At 43.5% G+C, this 25,532-nt stretch overlaps 2 protein-coding genes across 4 annotated transcripts; one reads left to right on the top strand and one right to left on the bottom strand.

The window, feature by feature from the left end:
* Positions 1-1,754: 1,754 nt before the first annotated feature.
* LOC106046070 (probable E3 ubiquitin-protein ligase HERC3) lies at positions 1,755-24,604 on the bottom strand. Of its 2 annotated transcripts, XM_048052142.2 has the most exons (23): positions 24,413-24,602; positions 23,683-23,815; positions 22,940-23,016; positions 22,161-22,382; positions 21,286-21,377; positions 20,567-20,697; positions 19,650-19,795; positions 19,255-19,331; positions 18,843-18,940; positions 18,292-18,351; positions 17,633-17,735; positions 12,909-13,092; positions 12,387-12,571; positions 10,788-10,883; positions 9,569-9,700; positions 9,366-9,482; positions 6,572-6,712; positions 6,290-6,456; positions 5,141-5,207; positions 4,856-4,929; positions 4,021-4,204; positions 3,541-3,640; positions 1,755-2,925 (listed from the first exon to the last, which is right to left on the bottom strand). In XM_048052142.2, exons 1-23 carry the CDS (start codon positions 24,504-24,506, stop codon positions 2,711-2,713), a joined length of 2,895 nt encoding a protein of 964 aa, XP_047908099.2. In that variant the 5' UTR covers positions 24,507-24,602; the 3' UTR covers positions 1,755-2,710. The 2 variants fall into 2 exon arrangements, 1 of the variants encoding a protein (XP_047908099.2); XR_007159439.2 differs by lacking the exon at positions 4,021-4,204 and having other exon boundaries at positions 2,877-2,925; positions 24,413-24,604.
* Positions 6,792-7,956, top strand: LOC106046094 (phosphatidylinositol N-acetylglucosaminyltransferase subunit Y). 2 transcript variants are annotated; one of them, XM_048052143.2, is made up of 2 exons: positions 6,792-6,980; positions 7,071-7,442. In XM_048052143.2, exons 1-2 carry the CDS (start codon positions 6,838-6,840, stop codon positions 7,234-7,236), a joined length of 309 nt encoding a protein of 102 aa, XP_047908100.2. In that variant the 5' UTR covers positions 6,792-6,837; the 3' UTR covers positions 7,237-7,442. The 2 variants fall into 2 exon arrangements, with proteins under 2 accessions (XP_047908100.2, XP_013052390.1); XM_013196936.3 differs by having other exon boundaries at positions 6,841-6,980; positions 7,071-7,956.
* Positions 24,605-25,532: the final 928 nt, after the last annotated feature.

Genomic DNA, 25,532 nt, shown 5'->3' with positions numbered 1-25,532 from the left:
ACTCACTCACATTGTATTTCTTTGCATATTTTATAATAAGCACTGCTTGAAAAAACGAAACATAGACACAGCTTAGAGCTCGAAGTCATTTCAGAATATGACAGTGTTCTACTCTGCTTCTTTGAAAGGTCTTTCTAAATTTTTTTTATTTTTTATTTTTATAAAAGCAGGGCTTATTTGAGGACAAATCAAAGATAGCCTTGAAAGTTATTCTGGGATTTAATCTCCCATGTGCTGTTGCATCATACATGATAAGGAAATTCCTTCAGGCTCTAAATAAGCCTATTATCATTTAATCTCTGATGGGTTATTTGGAAATCCAAACAATATATCTTTTGTGCACTTGCAGAGCACAAAAGATCACTCTGGATTTCCAAGATCTAACAGAGGCTTAGAAAAGCATAAAGGAAAGCAAAGGAAAAGAGAGGGGAAGGGGAAGGGATGAAGCAGCCAGAAGCAGGCTGGTAAAGAGCCATCAGCAGGCTAAGCTGTGACAACAGTCAGTCATGATGGTGGCACAACAGCTCGGGCTTCTGCCAGTTCCCTCAAAAATACACCTGCAGCAGGGTGGTGCCTTTCCCAAAGATGATTAGTAAAACAGTTTTCATGTAGTTGGGAAAAAAGACACCTCGAGCAGATCACACTGACCAGTTTTCATTTGTCTTTCCCATGGTGCCCCTTCTGCTCCAGACAGGCAGGGGCTGGGGGTTGGCTCTGCACAGGCCACCCAGGGCATGGGGCATGTATCCCCTCCATGCTCCAAATCACATGTTCCCAGGGGAATCCCTGTAATCTGAGCATCCTTATACAAGACAATGGGTGTCATCGCCATGGTGTTTAGTCTATTTTCATCATGCAGTGTTTGTGCTTCATTTCATCGCAAAGAGCTCAGCCACCCTGAGGATCCCATGTGGCACAGGGCTTTGAGTATGTCAGCAAACATACCCCAGGGCATGTTTTTAGAAGCTCTGCTGCACAGGTGAGACATCTAAGAGATAATGGCTGCCAAGCTCTTTTGAAAGTCCAGCTCTTGGTTTCTCTTTCTGAACCTAGACTCAAGCCCTGAACCCTTCAGGAAAGCAGAGGGAGACAGGCTGTGACAATATATAGGGAAAAGCTGCTGGAGCTGTCACGTGAAAGCTCTGAGCAATGTCCTGTGAACTGTCTGCTGAGAAGTAGTATTAAAAAAAAATAAACTGATTTTCTCTGCAGTCCCTGTACACTTTTCATGTGTCCTCAAATGACACGTTTCCAGGGGTGACCTGTCCTTGCACTGGGAGTTGTATCAAATGCTTCAAACTAGCAGCGCTACCGTGGTACCCATCCCCACTAACACATCAGTGAGTCAGGCAGGCAGCAACAGGATAGTTCCCCAAGTCTTAATGGACAACCTTACAGTGACAGAGGTTGTAACATTCATTTTTGCAGCTTGGGAGTAGTTTATTCATCATTAAAATTCACCCAGCTCTGGAAAGGGGCACTGCGTGTAATGCACAACACGAAATCAAGGCAGAGGAGGTGGTGAAAATTTGTCATCGTCTCGCTCTAGATTTTTACATTCATCTAAACCATATTCTGCACCAAATGTAAAATACTTTGACTTGTTCAGTGTATGCAATGCACGTTTGAAACACACCTATACAGCCTTTGACTCCTCTTGTGAAGGCCTTGTGTATATGAACGAGGACAGAAAACAGATATACATTGTCATGCATAGGCAGCCACATAACAGAGGAAAAACAGAACCACAGGTATGAAAACTTAACCAATCATCATTTAATTTAGCACAGTAAAAGCCTTCTTTACATATGTACATCTACTGACACACTTACACCAAAGGAAAAAGGACGTCAGAAAATCATGACTGCTATCCCTCAATTATTTTTTTTTTTACATAAAGCAAAATATACAGAGAAAATACACATTCTGCCTTTACATCCTGCCTGACATTGCCAATATCCTGCCAGTGTTAAACAGTTTTGGCAATGAGCTTCCAACAGTCCTGCAAGCCTCATATTCACAACGTTCTGCAGACAGAGCTGTTCTGCAGGCCTAAAATTCTGTTTTAATTGCCAGCCATCTCCTTAGAAGATGTAAAGCAACACAACAAACTAATTAATGCTTTACAAATACAGCTTCTGACAAAGTCTAGGAATGATCAAATCCTCTTCCTAAGAACTTCTCTCAGATAAGTAAAAGGCCATATTCAGGTAAGTACAGATTGCTCCTTCAATTCACAATTTAATGGATCGGGTCTCCTTAGAGTTGGTTGCTCTCCAAGAGAATCCTTGACTAACACAGGTTAAAATGTTACCCTGGCCTCCTCTTGTGACAATGACTTTAGCATACACTGTCTGTGTATTTGGTAACGTACAAATCACAGAAACCCTGCTGTTGAGAGCTCGACCAACTAAAGAAGACCACTACAGCACAATTAGGATGAACACACATGTAAATATACTTGTTTACCAAATTGCTTCTTGCAAGCATGTTAAATAGTATTCTTTTTTTACTAACTTTATAATCTAACAATCAAGTATGTAATCAATATACAACCTCAGTGAATACACACAGTCAAGTGTTTATGAAGTACAGTAAAAAAAAAAAGTCAGGGTAGAAACCAGTAAATCAGTTACCAAGAGGAAAAATATTACAAATGAAACAAAAACTTGCTTTCTTGTTTGTGCATTAATGTGCTCCTGACCAAAAGTCACTTCAAGGCAAAACCTTCATCATGCTCTATGGCACAGAGGAGCTTTTTCTCTAGTATTTCCTTACTGCTGTACCTGGGGAGGATGAGAAGGTGGCTGCAGGTATTACCTCGAGGAAAAAAATTATCTGGATTTTCCCATCCAGGATCTTGAATAGCAAATCCAAAATATTCCAGTCCATAGGCAGGGATTCGATCAGATCCTGACATAAAAGCTAAACAAAGGAGGATGGAACAAAGGCAAGTTAGCAAATTAAAAACAAACAAACAAGAAAATGTCATCAGAGGATGAAAAACATATGAAGGAAAATCAGTGTAAACATATAGCTGTTTCCATAAGCTAATTGTTCTGTGTTGCTCAATTTCTACCCGATTATAATAGTCTCTTGCTGATTCGTAATAATTATAAACCATCTTTTACTTTTACTTATATAGACTTTGTAGATAAGAAAACCCAGGCTAGGTTTGATCTTCTACCTTTAAAAAGGATGAGGTAGCTTCCTTAGAGAAAGCTAAACTGCTTGTGTCAGCACGCAAGTTGAGGCCTCTGACCAACAACTGATATCCACAAAAGTAAGGCATAAAGTAATTGCAAGATACAAGGGTGTCAGATGCCTTTAAGCAAGCTTCAAGGGAGGTGAGAAGGGTCAGACCTGTGTCTGTATTATTCTTAGTGTTAATCCTTTGTGGCTTTCACTAGAAAATGGGGGGGAAAAGCATACTGAAAAGCAGTTTGGATCTACAGTATTTTTCACACACAAGCATCTAAATGTGTCTTGTGAGAGAGAGAGAAAAGGGCTGTAGGAAAGTTTAGAATGTCTGAATATTACCAAGAAACTTTTTCTTTTTTTCTTCTGGGAGCTTGAAAAACACAGTCCAAAAATTCTTGATGGTTTGATGTGACTCCTGATAGCCTATGTACATCACATTCTGTTAAAGAGATAAAAATAAAACTGGCTTCGCTATTTCCATTTTTATTTAAAGCAACAACGGTTTATCTGATAATTTTATAATCCTGTTCATAGATGTTCAAATCCTCTTGACTGGAATCTGCTTGTTCATTTGTTTTTCAAAGATCCGCATGACAATCCTTGAGCTACAATTTAATTTTTATCACCCTATTTTCTTGTACCTAGTGTGGATTAGAAACAGACTCAAAACAATGTTACAAATGATAAAAAGAGTACCTTGAGCTACTATCTTTGTGTTCCTGATCTACACATTCAATAAAATAACAGGACTGAAGGAGTTTTTGCTCAGCAAACACCTTGTGCAAAACAGCAGAAAGCCACTCTGCTTGTATCCAATACCTTTTGCAGCAGACGCCAGTTGTATGTTGCGTGTCCCAGGAGAGCAACTCGGAGCTCAACAGGGAGAAACATCTTCCAGCTTCTAGCTGGACAGCCTCTTAAAAAACCTTGCATAAAGTCCTCAAATGGCTTCCGTATTGATTCATTGAATATGTAATTCACATATAAGTCAACAAATTCCTTCCTGCAAAAATATTTTGATTCAAACAAGTAATACAAGAAAGTGACTTTTGAAAAAGAGAAATACATAGAACTTTTTTTTTTCTTTTTCTTTACTCTGTTTCACCTGCTTTCTTGTCAAAACTCTTTACTGAAAGCAGTCACCTGCATAACTCAGGCCATAGACTTGCTCTGTGTCCTCTGTGCTGAGGTTAATATTAACACAAAACCTCATTGATAGATTGCTCCTCTTCCATTATGCACAAGACATGTTATGTACAAATAACTAAGCAGGGAATATTTTGCTCACAAAAAAATCTTACAGAGGTGTACCTGTGCCTGATTTCCCAGACAAGTTGTCTGTATTTCCCTGAAAATGTTGTTCAGAGACATTTTATATATTTGTTAGGAACTTCCATGTAAAGACCAGGTATCCCTGCGTACGCCAATGTCAGGATGACCAGGGATCCCTGTCTTATCCACTGCTGGCACAAACTGCTGATGTCTGGCACACATACAGCAGAAATAGCAAGAACTGAAAGCAAACAAGTTATTGGACTGAGATGAACGGCACAATGTTGATGCTCAGTATTTTCAAGGAATATGTGGGGACGGATATAGATACGACATTTTGTATACTCATAACAGATAACAGGACAAGAAAAATGAAACTGACCTGTTATGCTTAGTGACAGGAATGTTGGTACCATTTTCTTTAAGCTCAACCACAGACCCTCCTTCTTCCAGTTGCTGCACAGAAAGGAAAAACATTGGATGCCATATCTATTATATATATAATAGGCACATGTGAGCTATATCTATTACTCTTTCTTTCTGCGGGGCTTGACTCAGCACTCTCACTAGTTTGCGTTTACAGACAAGTTTTTGTGTCATTTGCAGGGGGATACTGTCTTGCTTGAGTTACATGCTTGCACATCAAAATGACACAATGGCATCTTACCACGAAGGTCATGTGCTGGCTCTCAAGCTCATCCTCAGATTCTTCATTCAAAATATTCTGAAGATTCCTTTCAAGAAAAAAACCACAAAAAAGGAAAGATAGAGAAGAGACATTAAGACGATTCATTGCACTCTCAGATTCTGCTGAAAAGCATCCTTTGACAAGCAGTATTTAAATGTACACACATACAGAGTACTTGTACTCACACAGAACCTTCATAATGTGGCCCTAAACTGATTTATACACTTGAGTTCTACAATTGCCATGACTTAAGAGCAAATGCCTTGATTACAAAGGATTCCAAGCAAGACCATTTCCATGCTCCGCGGGGATTTTACAGAGAGTAATTCCAGTGGCAAGTGGGCTCAGACCACAGCTTTATCCTTCCAAAGACCATCTAGTAAGGAATTATGTGTGCATCAGTGGGATGATCTAGGAGAACTGTTTTATAGAACAGTGTCTCTCAAAGCATTGCTGGCAACCCAACATTTCAGTACACTGAGGGCTTTTCTGCACATTGACACAGTCACTGGCTCTAGGGAAAAGGTTCTTACCAACTGTTCATATCAATTGTGTGGAATGTTAGGCTTCAGGTACCTAGAAGCTTTATGCTGCTGGCAGCAGCAGCTCTTCCTGCAGTATCTGCCTGTAATCTCCTTTCTCAGTATGTGGAAACGCTGCATCTTGGTTCTCAGATTTGACATGACTGCAGCATAGGTTAATACTGCGCTCATGACTGGCTACTTTAAAATCACTGTGGAAATTAGTAATAAATAATTAAATAAATAAGGTTGTTATTTCAAGTCCAAACTACAGCTTGAAGTATTTATGAACCACATATTGCTAGTATGGACTTAAGCTCACACGGAGTGGCATCCCTACTCCTTCCAACGTCCAGGACTTGACTTTTTTTTTGGTGATGCCAGCATCTGTTTGAGAGCTGTATTCCCAGCCAAGGAGCCTCCTTCAAAACACTGTGTTTTTCAGCAGCTCAGAAATGGCAGATATCATTGCCATAGGTGTACCTAACACTGCTTTCAAGATTTCTGTGCACATCACCAAACTAGGAGACCTGCCCGAACTGTAGTTTCACAGCAAATTAGGAAATCCCTTAGGAATCTCACAGCTTAGGACATTCCTAGCTTGTACCTGGCTACTGCTGGCATCAGCTCCCTCAGATCCTCCAGGGTGGGTGTGATGTTCAACATCTTCTTGAAGAGAGCGCTGGGGAAGGGGAAGGGAGCATGGCATTTGTTATAAAAAGCCATCCCAAACAGGGTCCCAATCAGGAAAAAAGTGTCGTCGTGGCTTGGCACCTAGTTAGACATGAATTTTTTTTAAAAAAAAAAAAAAAAAAAAAGCAGAAGAAATTATACCTTTCTCTGTCTTGAAGCGCATTTCCCTTGCACCGGGGCAGCTGCGCCGCCTTACCTGACTGGGGAACCAGACCAGCCGGGAGGGGAAGTGGCGGAAGGCACCGCTCCGGGGGTCGCTGAAGGCCCTGGCGGCGATAGCGAAGAGCTCCCGGGACGGCCCGCCACCATCCTGCCCTTCCTCGCCCTCGAACACCACCTGCGGGCCCGGAGACACCCGTGACGAGGGGGGCCCGGCGCCGCCCGGAACCCGTGTGCGCTCCCCGCGGCACGGCCCGGCGCGTCCCGCCCGAGCACCGGAACCGAGCCCCGGGCGCGGCCGCCATGTTACGAGGCGGGCGCGGGGCCGTGGCGGCGCTGAGGCGGGCGGCGGGGAGCCGCGGGGCGGGCGGCCAGGGCCGGGGGCAGGCGCTGGAGCCGTCCCTGCTGCGCTTCTTGGTGTGCCCGCTCTCCAAGCGGCCGCTGAGGTGAGGGGGAAGCGAGCGGGTGCTGAAGGGCAAACCTAAGCTATCCGCTCCTCGCTTGGAATTATTATTATTTTTCTCTTGGCTGCCCAGGTATGACGAGTCTACTAACGAGCTCATTAACGAGGAGCTGGGCATCGCGTATCCCGTCATCGATGGCATCCCGAACATGATCCCGGAGGCTGCCAGGACAACGCGGAAGAAGCCCCCGGCTGGCGGCTCGAAGGAGACCTCAGGGCCCGCTGGGCCCCAGCAGTAAAGCGATGGCTGGAGGAGGCGTGCTGCCCTCCCTGCCCACACTGACCGTCCTCGTTCCGCTCCTGTCCCTAGCAGGCTTGTTCTATGCAGCCGCTGTGGATGAGACCTTCCCGCAGGGCTGCACCAGCACAAATAGCTTGTGTTTCTACAGCCTCCTCCTGCCTATTACAATACCAGTTTATGTGTTCTTCCACCTGTGGACCTGGATGGGGATTAAGCTCTTTAGGCACAACTAGTGCAATGCGTTTGCTAAACCCCTGTGCTTCTCTAGAGCAACAGTTTACTCTCACAGGGTGCTACAGTTGATTTGAGAGAGTTCCCATCTGGCACTAGTGACCGTCGCTGTTTTCCTAGTGGTATCTGGAACTGTATGAAGTCATCTGCAGCAAGCCCATTACTTAATTACTGCTAAGGAAGATAGAGAGGAGGACTAATGAGAAGCATTAACTCTTTCTAGTATATCTCTTCAAGAACATTCTCTGTTTCTAATGGTACTACTTAAAAGCTTACAGGTGGCAGTCATCCTTTTGAGAAAAGACTGCACGCAGATTGAAGTAACGTCTTAGATAATAAGCAATGACAGCATGACGGTATAAGTCTCTCCTTGAGTCATGAAGCTTTAACTTTGTTCATATGTCTTGAAGTGATGTGTGTGTATTGAGATGTATTTGTCTCCCTGTTAGAAGAATGTAAAATAAATTAGGCTGATGGTTAATAACAAGCTTTGAGTTAAATGAAGAAATTTACTTGGGATGACACCCATGACTGTACATCCACCAACTGCTTGCTTTGGTTATTTATTTTTTCATCAATTTTTTTTTGTAAGAAAAAGATGGGCAAACAACAGCATTGCTTGCTGCCCAGAAAAGATGTATTTGTGCATCTAGGGGTTTTGTTAGGCAGAATCACCTACAACATATTTCAGTATCTATTTCAGAGATGTATGTCCTTATTCTATTTGTTAAGTGTGTCTGAGTGCACGAGTTTGATAGCCATGCTGGGTCATCTTCATTAAAGAGGCATCTCCTGACAGGCTGGAGGAGAAACAGCTTACTGAGCCCAGGATTTGGTAGCCAAGTCAGCAGCTACAAATACTACATACGTATGTAGGGTATCTTTCCCCTTAACACCATCTCTTCTTCAGCATCTTCAGTAGAGAGCAAACAGAAGATACTTCTGCTAAGTACTTCAGCCTTCCCTGTTCCCGTTTACAGTAAGACTAGAGAATGGAGTGACAGAGTGTCCTTTACCTGCTGAACATTTCAGAAATGCAGCACAAAACTGTAAATGTTGCAGATCTTAGTAGTAGTGTCTATAGACAGTAGTGTCTGTTGGTGAGATACTAATCAAATTGACCAAGTAGCTTCTGCGCAAATAATGGTGTGATCTATAGTATGAAAGGCAGTGTGCAGAGGGTGTATTTGAAGGCTGACTGGCAAACATCTGGGAACTTGTTGGGGCTCCTTCTATGATCAGTGGAGAGGCTTGTCTAGAGGATAGTACAGAGCACAAGCCTTATTTTCAGTGTAAAAAGTACCCATTTTCGCTGATGTACTGAGGAAGGGGGAAGGAAGGGTAGCTCTAGAAGCTATTTGTGAATCTTTTCCTAAATGTTTAGGAAGGAAAAGCTTTGACAGCTCTGGCCAGCAAGGAGTCTCACGTGGGAAGAAACAGAATCGGATAATGCATAGGTGCAGTACCAGACTGACAGCGCTTGGGTTAGTGACAGAACACAGGCACATGGTCCTTGTGTTGAGCTCAGCTCTGGGCAGATGCTTGGATCCCACATCAGCCACCTAACTGCTTTTGCAGGGCAGGGCTAGTATTGAAGAAAACCTGAAGAAAACTAGCTGAGTCTCTTCAAAATCATTGTAGCAGTAATAGTAATGGACTTTGCCAATTACCAGTTTCCTGAGCAATCCTATTATATTATCCCAAAGCAGCTTCACAGTAAATAGCACTGCCACTTGCATTTAAATTATGCCCAGAAAGCCTAACGGCTATCTGGAACAGGAATGTAAAATACTACCCTCCCGATTTACTTTACATCCCCAGTGGAACTTTATAATACTTCAGAACAGTGCAGTAATACATTTAGAGCTAACAAAACAATATATTTTGGTATCTTACTTCTAAGTTCCTGCTGAATTGATCATTTTGTGCTGTTATTAAATGACGCCGTATGTCATCCAGAAGGTGTTCTCGTCTGACAGAGAAAGTATAGGGTTTCTTCCATATCCAGCCTAGCTGTTGAAGAATTAAATAACCATTTGTTAGAAGTGTGTTTCTCTCTTCTAAATTGTAAAAACAAATAAAAAATTGGTGACACTTACAAAGTTGTAGCACGTGTACAGACTGTTGCATTCTAAATAATGAACCCAGATCTTGTCTTGCATGTCAAAGATGCATGGATATTTGGTCAGCATCCCTAGAGTCCTCTGAAATGTCACCCTCTGAAACATCACCTGAAATTACAAAGAAAAGACATGATGATTCTTCACTTGCAAGATCAGAGTTTGGGGGTATGTGTAGAGATTGAACTGCCATCCTGTATTTCTGAAAAAGGCTTTTGATGTGTACATGACCACTATACAAACAGAATATGAACACTATACCAACATACCTGTACATGTACCAACATGTACATACTTTGTACATGAACACTATACCAACAGAGAGGCACGCTCCATAAAAGCGGCTTCTAAACACTTGCATGAATGGGAAACTGATAAGGAGGCATCTGAATTTTTGCAGAACTGTCTGTGTAGGCAGACATACATTACAGTATCCCAGGAATAAAACAGTAATTTTATTCCTTGGGCTTCCTTTCTGGGCTGCAAGCTCACATTGCCAGCTCATGTCGAGCTTCTCATCAACCAACATCCCCGGGTCCTTCTCCTCAGGGCTGTGCTCAGTCCATTCTCCCAGCCTGTATTTGTGCTTGGTATTGCCCTGGCCCAGATACAGGACCTTGCATTTGGCCTCATTGAACCTCATGAAGTTCACACACGCCCACCTCTCAAGCCTATCAAGGTCCCCCTGGACCTTGTAAAAATAGTAAAAATGCCCCAGACACCCAAGTTAGATATGTTGTTATTAAAAGTGAAGAAGTGAACCATTTCACAGATTTTATTATTATTATTAACACTGCTTTTAGATATAAGTAAATGGAAGTGCTCAATAGGGTATCTCCATAAAAGTTTAAAGAGACCTCACAATAATTCTGTTAATTAAATATGATAAAATCTAGAAGTATACTAGAAGCATAGCAACCATCCTTCACGCTGCTATTTCATACTCATTGCCAGTTTGAAGCAAACAGATCTAAGCTCTTGGGAACAGCCCTGGTTCTCTGAACCAGGGAGTCAAAGGAAAGGTACTATTGTAGCTGCTGAAATACTGAGACTGTAAATGGCTTGCATGATTTAGGACAGCCGGAGGAGTGGGAAAGTGCACTGCCGCTTGGGTAGAGTTTAGAGTTGACTTCCATATATATTGATTTACAAAACAGCAGAATAAGTGTTTTGTGCTGCTGTAAGATTTTATACTTACAGCTTGTTTCACGTTGAATAAATATTCGATAATCGTTTTCACTTCGGACACATAGAAGTTGTTTTCTTGTAGTCTGAAGCCAGCCCTGGTGTTCACCTGCATTGATAGACACAATATGAAAAGCAGAACTGCTGAGCTATGCATCTGTAAGCAGGACAGGACTAAGAAGAAACCGGGCTCTCAGCAGAAATAGCTCTGAGACCGTGCACAGAAATGGAAGTACAGAAACACTACAACACTGTAGAAGCACTCAACAGTGGCAAGTCACAGAAAACCATGTAAAAACTTGCAGGAACGTGATTTTCATTTACAACAAAGACTCGTTAGCAAAGGTATGAAAGGTATGAAAGGTATTTTTTTCCACTTTGTCTGTCATGTTGCAAGAGAATCTGAAGTTCCTCATTCACTTTCATATTTGTTGCCTGACAGAGATGTGATTCTGGGGGGGGGGGGGGGGAAGTGACCACATAAAGATGCAAATGATGTCACCACTTACTGAGGAGTACCCTCCTGCACTTCTGAGTTTTATCCAGTGAATAGATTCGAAAGTATAAACTTAGAGGTCCAAGTCTGCATTCTCAGCCAAAAGGATACTGAATTCTGAACCAAATTTATCAGTTCTCTGATTCACACTGAGTGCATGCTTGAACTTTCTCCCTTTCCTAAACTTTGAAGATCTCAGCAAGAGAAAGGATATCTTTTGAGAAGAATACAGCTATTGTCCCCTCTCTTCCCCTTATTCATATGCAGCTAAACATGTTATAATTCTTCTGTTTCAGAAAACTTCTCAGGTAACAGGCTCTTAAAGCATCCTACAGTATTGCTGTGACAGCCATGCTGTGCCAAATAGGTGGGCTGTCATTTAAATGCTGTGAGCAGTTACTGGGGTGAGGGATCTCACTGGCAGGCACCACTGTGCTGCGCTTACGTGGCAAGGGCTTGGTAGCAGGGGGGATGCAGGGGTGGCCTCTGTGAGGAGCCCAGAAGCTGTCCTGTGTCAGATAAGAGCCAATTTCAGCTGCCTCCAAAAGGGACCCTCTGCTTTGCCCGCAATGATAATTGGTGGGTGACCTGCCTGTCCTTATCTCAACTCTAGAGCCCTTTCCATCCTATTTCTCCCCTTTTTTCTTTCAGGAGGGGAAGTGAGAGAGCCATTCTGGTGTTCAACTGCATAGCATGGTAAAACCACCACAGCTACATCCATAGCTCAACATGCATCAAGGCTTGCAGTCCTCACTGAAAGCATTCCCTCCCACCTTGAGGCTATAACATGCTTCAGTTCTTCATTTGTGCTCTAGGTTATCGTGCTTGGCAGAGGGTTTGGACTAGATGATCTTCAGAAGTCCCTTCCAACCTCAACCATTCTGTGATTCATTTCTACAGACAGTCAGCCAGGCACTGTTCAAGAGCATGATTTGGGGTAGGTAGTGGGACAACTCAACTCCTTCAAAGACATGCTAAAAAGATTCCTGAAGGAATGTCAAAGCACCATGTTTCCTTGTAAGAAGGAAACACTGAAAATTCAACAAAGAAAATTATTAAAATATTCTAAATCATACTGATATGTCCTGTCTAATCTGGATCCAAACACCTTCTCACCTGGTAAAGAATGTGCAGTATTTGCAGAGTCTCATGCAGTCTAAGAGTAGTCTCGTGTTCAAAGAGATGTATTTGCAACACTCCGTTTCTCCTGATTAATTGATCCAGTGTGTTCTGGGAAAGCTTCTGATATATATGGACCAGATTTTTGAAAAATAATGTGTCTAGATTTGACCACAGGCACTCTGTAAATAAAATAACAGCTAGTAAGATATCCACCACAGGTAACATGCAAATGACTACTTTTTTTTTTTTTTGATTAAGTTGCATTTTCCTTTCTTATCAACTGAACAAAACAAAACGCTAAATTTCATAGTACAAAATTAGTAAACCTCAGATTGAGAAACACTGTTTTTCTTGTGCCTGCTTTTTCTGTAGTAGTCCCCATATTTGTATTTCTACCAAAAGCATTTCTTCCAGGCTGAACTCTGGAACAAGTTACATCAACAATACTATCTTTTGCTCCACAGCCCAAAATGACCAAACATTTAATCATTCAATTCCATCTACTTCAAACCCTACCAAGAGCTTCCCGGTCCTTCTGCTGGAGCCTCAAAATGGCTTTTGCTAACAGTCTGAGAGAACAGTAAGAGCTCTCATCATCTCCCTGAAGAAGGAAAGGCAAGATCAAGTAGACTCTGAAATTTTCAGGTGAGATGGGAGAGGACGACAATGATGGCAGCAAATCCTCAATTCCGTTTTGCACCTTCAGGGGGGAGAAAAAAAAAAAAAAAAAAAAAATCAGGGATTAAAAACAGGGATTAAAAATGCAATTGTGTTATGCCAAAATAACCTATGAATTAGGTTAGCACAGAATTTCTGTTTCATTCACAGATCTTCTTTCACACACTAGGTCTAGAATACTGCCTTTAAATTCAGTTCCTAAATTACTCAGTTTTCTGATTGATTTTGGGTAACTCATTCATCCATTTATTTCCCCCAATAGAAGACAGACAACTTTCTGGGGTAATTCTGCCATCATTTCTCTTCACTGGGAAGCCTGGCAGCTTTTTGTAAAAGGGCTTGTTCCCTGCACTAAGACTTTCATAAAACTTCACCTCTCCAGGATTCAGCTTCAGTAGGGACAACAAACAAACTCTTCAAGAAGCTTCCTGAAAGGTTGGATTATTATTTTTTTCATAGAATCATTCAGGTTGGAAAAGACCCCTAAGATCATCTAGTCCAACCTTTAACCTAGTACTAAAGCCCACCACTAAACCATGCTGCTAAGTTCTAAATCTAAGGCTTCTTGAAGACCTCCAGGGATGGTGACTCAACCACTTCCCTGGACAGCCCATTCCAATGCCACACAACCCTTCCGGTAAAGAAATTTCTCCTAATATCCAACCTAAACCTCCTCTGGCACAACTTGAGGCCATTTCCCCTCATCGTATCACTTGGTGCTTGGGAGAAGAGACCAATCCCCACCTTGCTACAACCTCATTTGAGGTAATTGTAAAGTACAATAAGGTCTTCCCTGAGCCTTCTCTTCTCCAAGCTAAACAACCCCAGCTCCCTCAGCCACTCAGAACAAGTCATAAGACTTCTTCTCTATACCCTTCACCTGCTTTGTTGCCCTTGTTTGGGCATACTACAGCACTGCAATGTCTTTCTTGTAGCAAGAGGCCCAAAACTGAACACAGTTTTCAAGGTGCAGCCCAGAGCCAAGTACAGGGGGGCAATGTCTTCCCTGGTCCTGCTGGCCACACTATTTCTGATACAAGCCAGGATGCTGTTGGCCTTGTTGAATCTCATAGAGCTGGCCTCAGCCCATCAACCCAGCCTATCCAGAGTTCTCTGCAGAGATTTCCTACCCTCGAGCAGATCAACACTCACGCCTAACTTGGTGTCGTCTGCAAACTTACTGAAGGTGCACTCGATCCCCTCATCCAGATCATTGATAAAGATATTGAAGAAAAGTGGCCCCAATACTGAGCCTTGGGAGACTCCACTAGTGACCGGCCTCCAGCTGGATTTAACTCCATTCACCACGACTCTTTGGGCCCAGCCACCCAGTCAGTTTTTAACCCAACAAAGCATACAGCAGTCCAAGCCTTGAGCTGCCAGCTTCTTCAGGAGAATGCTGTGGGAAACAGTATCATAAGCCTTACCAAAGTCTAGCTAGACCACATTGACAGCCTTTCCCTCATCCACTGAGCATGCCACCTTGTTGTAGAAGATCAGGTTCCTCAGCCTTTGATAAACCCGTGCTGACTGGGCCTGATCACCTGGCTGTCCTGTAAGATAGCACTCAAGATCATCTGCTCCATGAGCTTCCTTGGCACTGAAGTCAGACTGACAGGCCTGCAGTTTCCCAGATCTTCCTTCTAGCTCTTCTTGTAGATAGGTATCCTGTTTACTAGCCTCTAGTCAGCTGGGACCTCCCCTGATAGCCAGAACCACTAATAAATGATGGAAAGCAGCTTGGTGAGCACTCCCACCAGCTCCCTCTGTACCCTCAGGTGGATCCCATCTAGCCCCATACAGTTGCATACATCTAAGCGGAGTAGCAGGTCATTAATCATTTCCTCGTGGATTATGAGGTCTTAATTCTGCTCCGCATCCCTATCTACCAGCTCAGGGGGCTGAATACCTGGAGAACAACTGGTCTTGCTGATAAAGACTGAAGCAAAGAAGGCATTAAGTACCTCAGCCTTTTCCTCATCTCTTATCAGTATGTTTCCCTTCACATCCAATAAAGGATGGAGATTCTCTTTAGTCCTTCTTTTCTTGTTTATGTATTTATAGAATCATTTTTATTGTCTTTAATAACAATAGCGAGATTGAGCTCAAATTGGGCTTTGGTTTTTCTAATTTTGTCCCTGTACAGCCTCATGACATCTTTGTAGTCCTCCTGAGTGACCTGCCCTTTCTTCCAAAGGTCATAAACCCTCTTTTTCTTTCCGAGCTCTAGCTGCAGCTCTTTGTTCAGCCAGGCCAGTTTTCTTTCATGCTGGCTTATCTTTCGGCATGTGGGGACGGCCTCCTCCTGTGCCTTTAGGATTTCTTTCTTGAAGAACGTCCAGCCTTCCTGGACTCTTTTGTCCTTCAGGACTGCCTCCCAAGGGACTCCACCAACCAGCCTCATTACCAGGCCAAAGTCTGTCCTCCAGAAGTCCAAGGTGACAGTTCTGGTAACCCCCTTCCTTACTTTTCCAAGAATTGAAAGCTCTATTATTTCATGATCACTGTGCCCAAGATGGCCTCCAACCTTCACATCACCCACAAGTCCTTTTCTGTTTCTGAGCAAAAGGTCCAGCAGGCACTGTCCCTAGCTGGCTCGTTCAGTAGCTCCGTCAGGAAGTTATCTTCCACACACTCTAGAAACCTCCTAGACTGTTTCCTCTGTGCTGGGTTGTATTTCCAGCAGACATCCGATAAGTAGAAGTCCCCTATGAGAACAAGGGCTAGCAATTGCAAAACCTGTCCCAGCTATTTGTAGATTATTCGTCCGCTTCTTCGGCCTAGTTAGGCAGTCTATAACAGATGTCCACCAGGACATCTGCCTCACTGGCCTTCCCTCTGATTCTTAATCATAAACATTCAACCCTGTCATCGGCATTATTAATCTCAAGACAACCCAAACACTGCCTAACATCTACCCCACCACTTCTCCTTCCTACCCTATCCGTTCTGAAGAGTTTGTAGCCGTCCATTGCAGCAGTCCATTCATGAGAGCCATCCCACCATGTTTCAGTGGTAGCAACTATGTCACAGCCCTCTTGCTGCACAATGGCTTCCAGCTCCTGTTTGTTGCCCATATCGTGTGCATTGGTGTAGATGCACTTCAGTTGGGCTAGCGATCCTGCCACCTTTGGGGGGGGAGAAGCCCTGCATGACCATTCCCAGGTACTTTTGTGATTTCTAACCTGTCAATATCCCTTGTGCCTTTGGTACCACATGGTTCTCCATCCCCTACCTCAGCAGGGGTGGTAGACCAATGGACCTTGCTAGCACATTGTTCTTTAACCATTGTCATATCACCCCCAGGCTTGTCTCTGTCAAGCCTGGTTTTATCCCCTTCCCTCCCCTTTCAAATCTAGTTTAAAGCCTTATCAGTGAGCCCTGCTAACTCCTGAGCAAAGATCCTTTTCCCCCTTAGAGACAGGTGAATGCCATCCATTGCCAGCAGGCCTGGTGTCTTGTAAAATGACCGATGATCAAAAAATCCCAAGTTCTGCTGGTGACATCAGGCTTGGAGCCAGATAATGATTTGCTGACTTTTCCTGTTCCTCAACCCATCAATCCCTGCAACTGGAGAGAGGGGAAAACATCACCTGTACTCCTGACCTCTCAACAACTATGTCACGGGGCCCTGAAGTCTCTTTTGATTGTCCTCAGACTTTGTCATCTCTGCGTACTTGAAAAATCACTAACAGGTAATAGTCTGAGGGCCAAACCAGGGCAAACAGCTCTCTCTTCACATCCCTAATCTGGGGCCTGGGGAGGCAGCAGACCTTCCTATGAAGCAGGTCTGGTCTGCACATTGGGCCTTCTGTTCCCTTCAGAAGGGAGTCTCCCACAACAGTGACCTGTCTTTTTTTCTTGGTGGGAGCTATTTTAATGCAGGACACAGGTCAACGTGACCTTCGCGTCACCTCCAAGCCAGACGTACTGCATTCCCCAGTGTTGCTCAGATTGACCTGCAAAGCTTCACACCTATTGTGCACGGGCACCTGAGAAGGTGAGAAGTTCCTAAGGGGATGAACCTGCTGCGCCAAGCCAGGACTTGTTGCCATTGCCCCTTATCCTCTAGGTCAGTGCATTCGGCCGGGTGGAGAGCGGACAGGGAAGCCCCTCTATTGAGTGTCCCTTCTGTCTGCTGGGCCTGTCTCAGAAAAGGTAGGGAGCAACTCCAGAAGTCTGTCTCCTCAGACTCCCTGATATACTTCAGTTTATTCACCTCTTGCCAGAGCAGAGGAGTGCCTCAACCTGGGCATACCTCCCACAAGTGTACTTGCTCCTGCCATACTGAACTCCCTAGGGCTGCCTTTGTTCAGGGGGAAGGACAGGGGACACAACCCACTCCTGACTCCACTCAAGCCCAGTCAGCCGCTCTCGTGAGGGCTGCCAGTTCCTGGTGGCTTCCTTGATGTGAGAAACACCTTGCACGCCCTGATCCCCCACTCTGCTGCAGAACACGTCTGTCCCACATTTGCTTTGTTTGTGAAAGACTGGGAAAACAGTAGTCAGATCTAGAGCTCCTTGGTGTCCATGTAGTGAGAATTCTTATATCAAATCCTTACCTCCTGGTAGATTACTCTCTTGTTGCTGATCTTGTTATAAAAACATTGCACTTCTCTCATGTCTACACCTGAGATTTCTTTGGAAGTTTTGAAATGTTTGTCTCTGTCGCAAAGGAAAAAAATCAAATGAGCTGTTTTTTATTAGTGACTGAACAGTGAAGCACCCTAACACCAGAAAATACTTAGAATTAAGCCCCAACTCCAGTGAGTACAGCTTCACCTGTTTTATAAGGATATTCTCACTGTGGTGCATCCTCATTAATATTCTGTCATTCCCATCTTGTGTAGTGATGGACTGTTAATAACTGTTAATAACAGGCTTGCTGTATTTCACCCAAAAATGAATTGCTCTTCAGTGCTGGGAGGAGCTATTATGGACTGTAATAAAGTGGGAGTTGTAATATTGCCTCACGAGATTAAAATCATCCATCAGTTGTCACTATGGGATGGTCTACTACAATATGAGCTTCTACAGCAAATTTTGGTGGGAACTACAGGATAAAAAAATAATTTTATTTCAAGCTTTTCCTTGAAAATGCAGACTTGCTTCTTGCAAATTCAGATGCAACTATTCTTCTCTACATACATAGCTTAAAATAACACTTTGTGATCAGTTTATATTAAGCAAATATTTTTATGTCTATGTCAGCACACACTACCTCTTCTCCAGGAAGCTTCCATTGATGCAAGCCTCAGATGAAAAGATCAGTCTGATATTCCTGAGTAAAAATAATAAAAAAAAAAGGCAAAGAAAAAAAAACAAACCAATCCTTTCAACAAAAGTAGCAACTTCATTATTTAATTCTGAGAGAACAAAAGCCATGTGCACAAGTTTATCTCCACCTAACCACATAAAAATTTCTTAACAACACCATATTGAGAGCTTTTATACAAGGCCTCAGTCTCTAGACTGGTTTAACTTTGTCAGCTCTTCACCAATTTAACAATCAATTCTTGCAATGAGAAGGACTGGCTCCCAAAACCAGGCAGTACATCTGTTCTGTTCTTTCAAAACGGTTATCAAGGGGCTGTTGCTTATGAGCATGTGTTTTTCCTATGCAAAAATTAAGTAAGCAGTGCTGGTACAAGATATGGCCCTCGGCTAAATTCTCAAACATCAGTTCCTACAAGAGTCTTCAAAGAATAATATTTTTTTAGGGAAAATTATGTATTGGGGGAAAAAAAAATCAACACCAGCATTCTGACTTACTTTTTTATAGTTTTCCAGCGTTTTGGACGGGAATTAGAAATCCATGCATCCGCTTCGTTCTCCTTCAGAGTTGCAATTCCATTCAAAGGATAGGAATTCTGTAGGAAATGCATGAATATGTGATGAGATTAAAGGTATAGCAGATGTGATTCTTTTTTTCAAGTCAATCACTACAAGAACATTTCAGCCTAAATATAAATAAATTAATGGTCATCCAGTGTGACCCAGATGCAGAAAACATAGAACAGAAATATAATTGCAATACAAGTCTGTTTCTGATGTAGGCATGAAAAGAACTGCAAAGAGACTTATCTTTAGTTGGAGCATTAAAAGCAGAAAAGAAAAATCAAAAGCTTCCAACAGTATTGTGAAAAATGGTAAAACTACAATCTGTAAACAAATATGTACATACCCTTTCCTTCAAGCAAAGGACAATACTCTCCTTTTCTTCTGACGTAGTTTTAATCACCTTTTGTGAGGTGTTGTTTTCTGTGAAAGAATGAAAAGGTTTTCAAACAGTTGAAGACACAGTCATTGCTACATAGTGTTCAGTGCACGGAGGTGGCATATTAAAAAAAAAAAAGACAGCAGCTGTCTATCTAAAAGTTGATTCCTTGAGGCCATTACTCATGATGGTAAATCAAATAGCAAATAGATTTACACATTGCTAGACTGTGTTTGGGACTATCAAGCAAGCATGTCTAAGCAACTAGAAGCCATCAGCTTTCTAGTGTAAACAGGAAATCAAGAAATCAAACTGAACTGAAGAAATTAATACAGATTGTACACATCTGCAGTGTTCATTACCCTGACAGAATTTTCCATTATCCACTGGTGAATTGATGGGAAGTGGTATCAATTCATTAGCCACTCTCTCATTTCCCAGCTGTCCTTCATCAGAACCAAATAAATAGACTTTGTCCAAGGAGGGGACATACACCAGTGTGTGCTGTCTGTTCAGAAAAAGAAAAATGGTCAGAACAAGTTAATACCACTGAGCTACTTAGAATACAATTTACAGATATGCTTTCAGAGGGGATAGCTGAGGCTTGTCTTTAGAAGTCATGACAGTCCAGCCATAGAGTCCCTTTAACTGAAGTCATAGGACCCTTTCCTTCTATAAGCATAGTAAAAAAGTAAAAAAATACAGACTCAAATTTCCTATACTATCCCCTAATGTTTGTGATTTACCCTGGTTCTGCATAAAAAAAATTAATTGTTATGCCTTGCTAGCTTCCTTCCATTTTTTTTCCAAGTGCAAATTCCACACTGCTGAGTCTGATTCAAAACCCAGGAAATTCAACAGGAGACTTTTTCTGTCCCAGTTCCAGAAAGGCAGAATGAAACTGGATCATTTTCACTATTGCTTGGTTCTTTCTAAGTTTCCACCCAGTCTTTTGAAGGAGATGGGAACTCGATGACTTTTCTGACTTAGCTTTTTGACAGTCTTCTGTCCTTTGGAACCCAGTACACCCTTCATTTCTTGGAAGAACAAGAGTCAAGGACTCCTGATGGTTTTTGCAGCCCTCTCCCCCTGCTTGGCACTGGCTGAGGGTTCTGATTTCACAGGGCTCGTGGCAGAAGGGTGGCCTGATCAGGAAGATCACTGACAGAGCTGAACACACAGGGATTTGAACATATTGGTGACTTTCATCCCTGCTGTTGTTCAGTGATTCCCCTAAAACTCTGACCTCAGAAGGCATTTTATTAAGGTACTTTCCTACCTTCCACAGGCAACCTGCGAAACTCTTGCTCCCCACAGCTCAGCCACTACACGAGGTGTTAGTTCATTCCGGGTGGAGTTGTGACCAAGCTGGCCAGCCCCTCCTGCTCCAAATGTGCACACCAAGCCATCCTTGAAGATGAAGAAACAAACAACAGGATCTCTGCATTATTAACAGCATTCAAATGGTCACCATCAAGAGAGGGACCCAGCAAGACACAATATGCATTATGGGCCTTTACTCAAAACATCCCTCATTCAAACAGTTCACTGCTCATCAAGCCTAATCTTATGTTGTTTTTATGCCCAAATCCTTTAACTCCTGGAAAAAAACCAAAAAAAAACCTTCTGAGAATAACTCCCTGTTTTTTAAGCATTTTATTGTACGAGTTAAACCTAGTGAATGACCTATTGCTCTCATTTGCTCACAGTATGCTATAAAAAAAAAAAAAAGTAAAAGTATGTTTAAAAAGTATGAAGTGTCAAATTGCTTCTCGTTGCCCCAGGATTCCTATTCACCATCTCCCTCCCTGTTCATGCAGGTGATATGAATCTGAGCAAAGGCCAGTTTTCCCACTACCACAGTTAGTATGCCTTCGGGATCATCTCCAGACTCCGATGGAAGCGAGCATTGATATTCCAATTTCTTTGTGTTGAGTTTTAGCAGTGTATCTTTTCTCCCAGCATTTCTCAGATGCTGAGTTTCAATTTCAGATTCACCTTGGAGAGAACTGCAGTATGATCTGCCCCACATGCGATAAATACAGTCTTCCAGTGCTCTAATGCTTCAATGTATGATGGGTAGTCCTTGTCTGGAAAGAAAATACAGCATAGCTAAAGTGAAAGCATACTAGAGTGTAGAATTAGAAAATACTTCTCGTTGGTTTTTTTTCTTTCTTTCTTTCTTTTTTTTTTGGATTTTACCGTCCTATCTTACAGCAATTCATATATTTATGACTTGGTTTCAAGTTGTTTTCTACCCTCCACTATAACATTCTCTTTCTCATAATGTTCTGTCTGGTTCATAGTTTTTTCTCTGTTCAGTTACACTAGGTCTGAAACAAAATGCAACACTTTCACATTTGTTTGATGAAAGGTACTTGGCCTCAAAACATCTGATATTCAAGGAGCTGAACATATTCAACAACTTCAGGTTCTGTCTGGCTAAGGCAACTCTACTCTTGCCTTCTAAGTCTGAAGACAATGGGTGACTTTAATTATTTTCTCACCTTATCTTCACAGAAAATTAAAGAAGGCAAAGAGGTATAAAATGAATTTCTTTCATGCAAGATTGGCTGGAAAGAGACATATGGTTTTACGAGCCCAGGCTACCCACTTGGCCACATAAAATGATGACAAAATGATCTGTAGATATATAACACCTAAATCCCTCGACCCTTCATGCATTTTCTGGTCAGGATGCAATAGCTTTGAAACAAAAAATTTATCTAGATATACTTGCTTCCAAAGTCCCTACCACCCACTGCTGTTCCAAAGAGATTTGGCATTCTAGAGTGATTCCTGTGTGCAGAAAGTTCACTGAGCAGGAAAATACCTTCCTGTTGCTTTGCTCTCAAACTGCTTTCTTTCCTTACCTTCCGTGTGTCCAAGTCCCAGCTGTCCAAGGTCGTTCTTTCCCCAGGAGTACACGGCTCCAGAGAGTGACACAGCAATGCTGTGAGCTCCTCCAGCAGCAATTTGAGCAAGTGGGATGCCCTTTAGTCCTTTCACCAGCTGTGGTTTGGGGGTGAGCGTGACTTGTCTCCCCACTCCAAGCTGTCCATAGGCATTCTGGCCCCAGGTAAAGAGCTCACCTCCTTCACACGTGGAACAAAAGAAAACAGCTCTGTGTCAGGCTTCCCTTGAGTCTTTGTGCTTTGGGAGTGGGAGTGAGAATCAGTGCTGTTTTCAAAGATCTAGCTCCTAAGTGCTAGGAGTACATCAGCGGCAGAAACCAAATCTCCCTGTCTGCTTCTGCCCCCTTCAGGGCAGTCCCATGCTGCCTATGTGACTCATCACAGCACGAATAAAAGCAGGGTGTTGCCTCTATTGCCGTACTTTTATGAACCAGAGAAGAGCTCAAACTTTAAAATGTCCAGGTCTGGTGAGCGTAGGGCAGGGCAGCCACGTTTGCTCTCCACGACGCACCTTTGAGGAGGGGTAGTGCTAAGGAATTGGAGAAAGATAGAACTGCAGGTCCCTGGGAGCTGGGAAGGAAGGGCAGAGCTGACAGAGAGCACAGTTTGTGTCACCTATCCATTGCTCATTACTGATGGTGTCACTAACTACTGGACACGGTTCAAGGTCTCCCTTCTGAGCAAGCCTGTCAAATGGGACTCCCATTTGGAGAAAAGGTGTGCATAAAAGAGACTACCTCTGGACAGCGCCATGGAGTGATGGTCCCCACAGGCTATTTGAACAATTTCTCGGTTTCCCAGTTCTTCCACCAGCCTACGAAGATTAGGAAAAAATACCAAATCAAAACAGATGCTCTGCCATGAGACTAAGTAAAAAAAAAGAGGATCCTCTGCTCACCACGTCCTAGGATGTTTAGCAGTATTTACATAGAAAAATATTGGTCATCTCTCAGTTGATTCACCCTGCTCTTATACTAGCTTCCTTCAGTTGCACTAACTGATCTGATTGTGGTTTGCACCAGAGGAAGCTGAAAGAGAATCAGTCTCATCCCTGGGCAAACTAGCAGCAAATTCCATAAGCATACTGCTATGTCATTTGTAGATGCTGGTTACCCTCACAGATTAATCAGAAGGTGGCAAGGTTTATGTGGGCCTGGGTCTTTCACACACAGCTTTCCTAAGCCACATGTAGTTTGCATGTCATTTGCAAACTGGTAAATCTACTTATCCTTACTAAGTTTTGAGAGGAACCTGTACCGTCAGTATCTCAAACAGCTCAGATCTTAGTGTTACCCTCAAAATCAGAACATTTCTTGCTGGTTAAAAAAGAAGAGAAAGTTTTGAGTTTTAGGAATGCAAGTGTTCTTGTTTCCTTTTTACAGTAAGAGCATGCCTGAGTTTCTTGAATGTTACCTTTAGGAAAAGGAGGACGTTCTCTGACCATTGCAATACATACCTTCACCCTGCAAAAGCTTCTTACCTTGGCTTAAAGCAGTTATCCGAAGACGTAGCCCAGTGTTCGGAAAGCTTCCCATCACAGGAGAGAAGGAGCGTATGTGTTTCATCACAGTTTGAACATTTCACCCCCTCCTTTCTCTGCAACTGCACATCTTCTACAGAACAAATAAAGACAGACATGGCAGGAAGCAGGCACCTTAACCATCTCTGCTCCCTCCCCAGTATCTCTGTGTGCTACTGCTTTCACTGAGATTTTCTGCTCCTTGGGAAGAAGTGCAGCAAGCTTAGGCAATATTTTCTCAGGTCACTCAGAGCTTCAGTGTCCTGTGCACTACTTTGTTGTCCACCAGCCACTCTCCTGGCTGTCACTAGAAGACATTTCGCCATCTCTCAGATACAGGCTCTGAAAACAATCACTGACACGTCAGCAGAAGTACACTTACTTTTGCACGGCTGTGGAGAGTGTCCTGGGGAAAAAAGGCTCTTGCTGAGTTATCTGACTGCCCTAGATTTGTCACACGCTTGGGCACAGGTTGTCTCGAAGTCAGATGTTTTACAAGACACTGGAGAAGCAGTAAAATTCACACCTTGGCTGCCCCACCGCCCACCTTTCTCACCTCCCCAGCTTAACCACAGCGTGCAGTCAGGCAGGGGCATCTCTCCCCATCACCCCCGTCTCCTCCCCAACCCCTGGCTCCCGGCGGGGTCCCCGACCCCCCCACCCCCGGTACGCCGCCGGTTCCCCCCCGCACCTCCCGCTGCCTTCGGCCGCTGCTGGGGGCTGCGCTTCTGCTCTCCGGCCCGCTGCCGCTGCCGCTGCCGCTGCTTTTTCCTTCCCCCGGCCATGCCGTGCCAGCAAGCAGCCTGCTACCGCTAGGCTGAGCCCGAGGCAGCTCCTTTATGCCTGCTCCCCGCCCCAGCCAGCCCCGGCCCGGCCGGGAAACGAAACCGAAAGCGAAACCCGGGAGCTCCAGCAGCTGGGGAGGTTCCCGGGATGCTGACGCTTGGAGGCGCTGAGCTGGGAAACGGGGATCTGTGCTCGAAAGGGTTTCCATTCTCACATATTCTCTCCTGCTGTCTGCTAAATCTCCCCCTGCCTCTAAAGGAGAACACGCGCAGGGCCACCTTGTACAATAAATGATACCCGTGTTAGGGATCAAATGCATGGAAAGACATAAGAGCATCTTCATTGTATTCCCAATACCTTTAACTGGTGAACTGAATGCTTAAAAAAAATCATTGCTGCTGAATGCTGAGCACAGACGGGGAGCATAGCAGGGGTAAGGCATGCTGTGAAAGTAGCACTAAGGACGTGATTTTACAGATTCTTACTGGCGTTGAGTGAAATGCTGCAGAAAAAAATAATTACTGAGACAACAGAAGTGTTTAATATGATACATTTAAATGAAGCAGAATGGAGTGAACAAAAAGGCACAGAGAGTCAATATGGTGAAAAATAACGACAGGGTGGAGACATAGGACATAGACCATTGACAGGACTGGGGCGATGCTGTCCAGGGCAGGGCCCAACCCAGGTCCTGCAGCACTCAGCATTAACCAGGGCAGTACTGTGAGGCTTGGGACACCAAAGCACGAACCGCAAAAGCACAGTGAAGTCCCTCTGCACCAAAAGATGAGATAATCTGTCCTCCAAAGACAGCAAAGGAGCTCCAGGCAGAGGCACACGAATGAAGAGACTTGAGGGGAGGAGAGGAAAAGGACAGTCACTAAAGCTCTTTCTTTCCTTTTGGAGCTACATCCACGAAGGTGAAAGTCACTCACGGTACACACCGCAGTTCCCCATCGTCCAAGTACACCTGGGTCCTTGAGCAAAAGCAGTCCCACAATTGGGCTTGCCTTCTCCCCACAGGG

Source organism: Anser cygnoides, chromosome 4 (genome assembly GCF_040182565.1).
Source record: "Anser cygnoides isolate HZ-2024a breed goose chromosome 4, Taihu_goose_T2T_genome, whole genome shotgun sequence".
Classification (NCBI taxonomy): domain Eukaryota; kingdom Metazoa; phylum Chordata; class Aves; order Anseriformes; family Anatidae; genus Anser; species Anser cygnoides.
This window is presented reverse-complemented; position numbering and strand designations above follow the sequence as displayed.

Excerpts from the sequence above, each read along its gene's own strand:
- LOC106046094 (XM_048052143.2), top strand. The coding sequence starts at position 6,838 with ATGTTACGAGGCGGGCGCGGGGCCGTGGCGGCGCTGAGGCGGGCGGCG. Across the intron at positions 6,981-7,070 it reads CTCTCCAAGCGGCCGCTGAG|GTATGACGAGTCTACTAACG; the intron begins GTGAGGGGGAAG and ends TTGGCTGCCCAG.
- LOC106046070 (XM_048052142.2), bottom strand. The coding sequence starts at position 24,506 with ATGGCCGGGGGAAGGAAAAAGCAGCGGCAGCGGCAGCGGCAGCGGGCC. Across the intron at positions 19,332-19,649 it reads TAATGGAAAATTCTGTCAGG|AAAACAACACCTCACAAAAG; the intron begins GTAATGAACACT and ends ATTCTTTCACAG. Across the intron at positions 18,352-18,842 it reads CGCTGGAAAACTATAAAAAA|GAATATCAGACTGATCTTTT; the intron begins GTAAGTCAGAAT and ends ATTTTTACTCAG.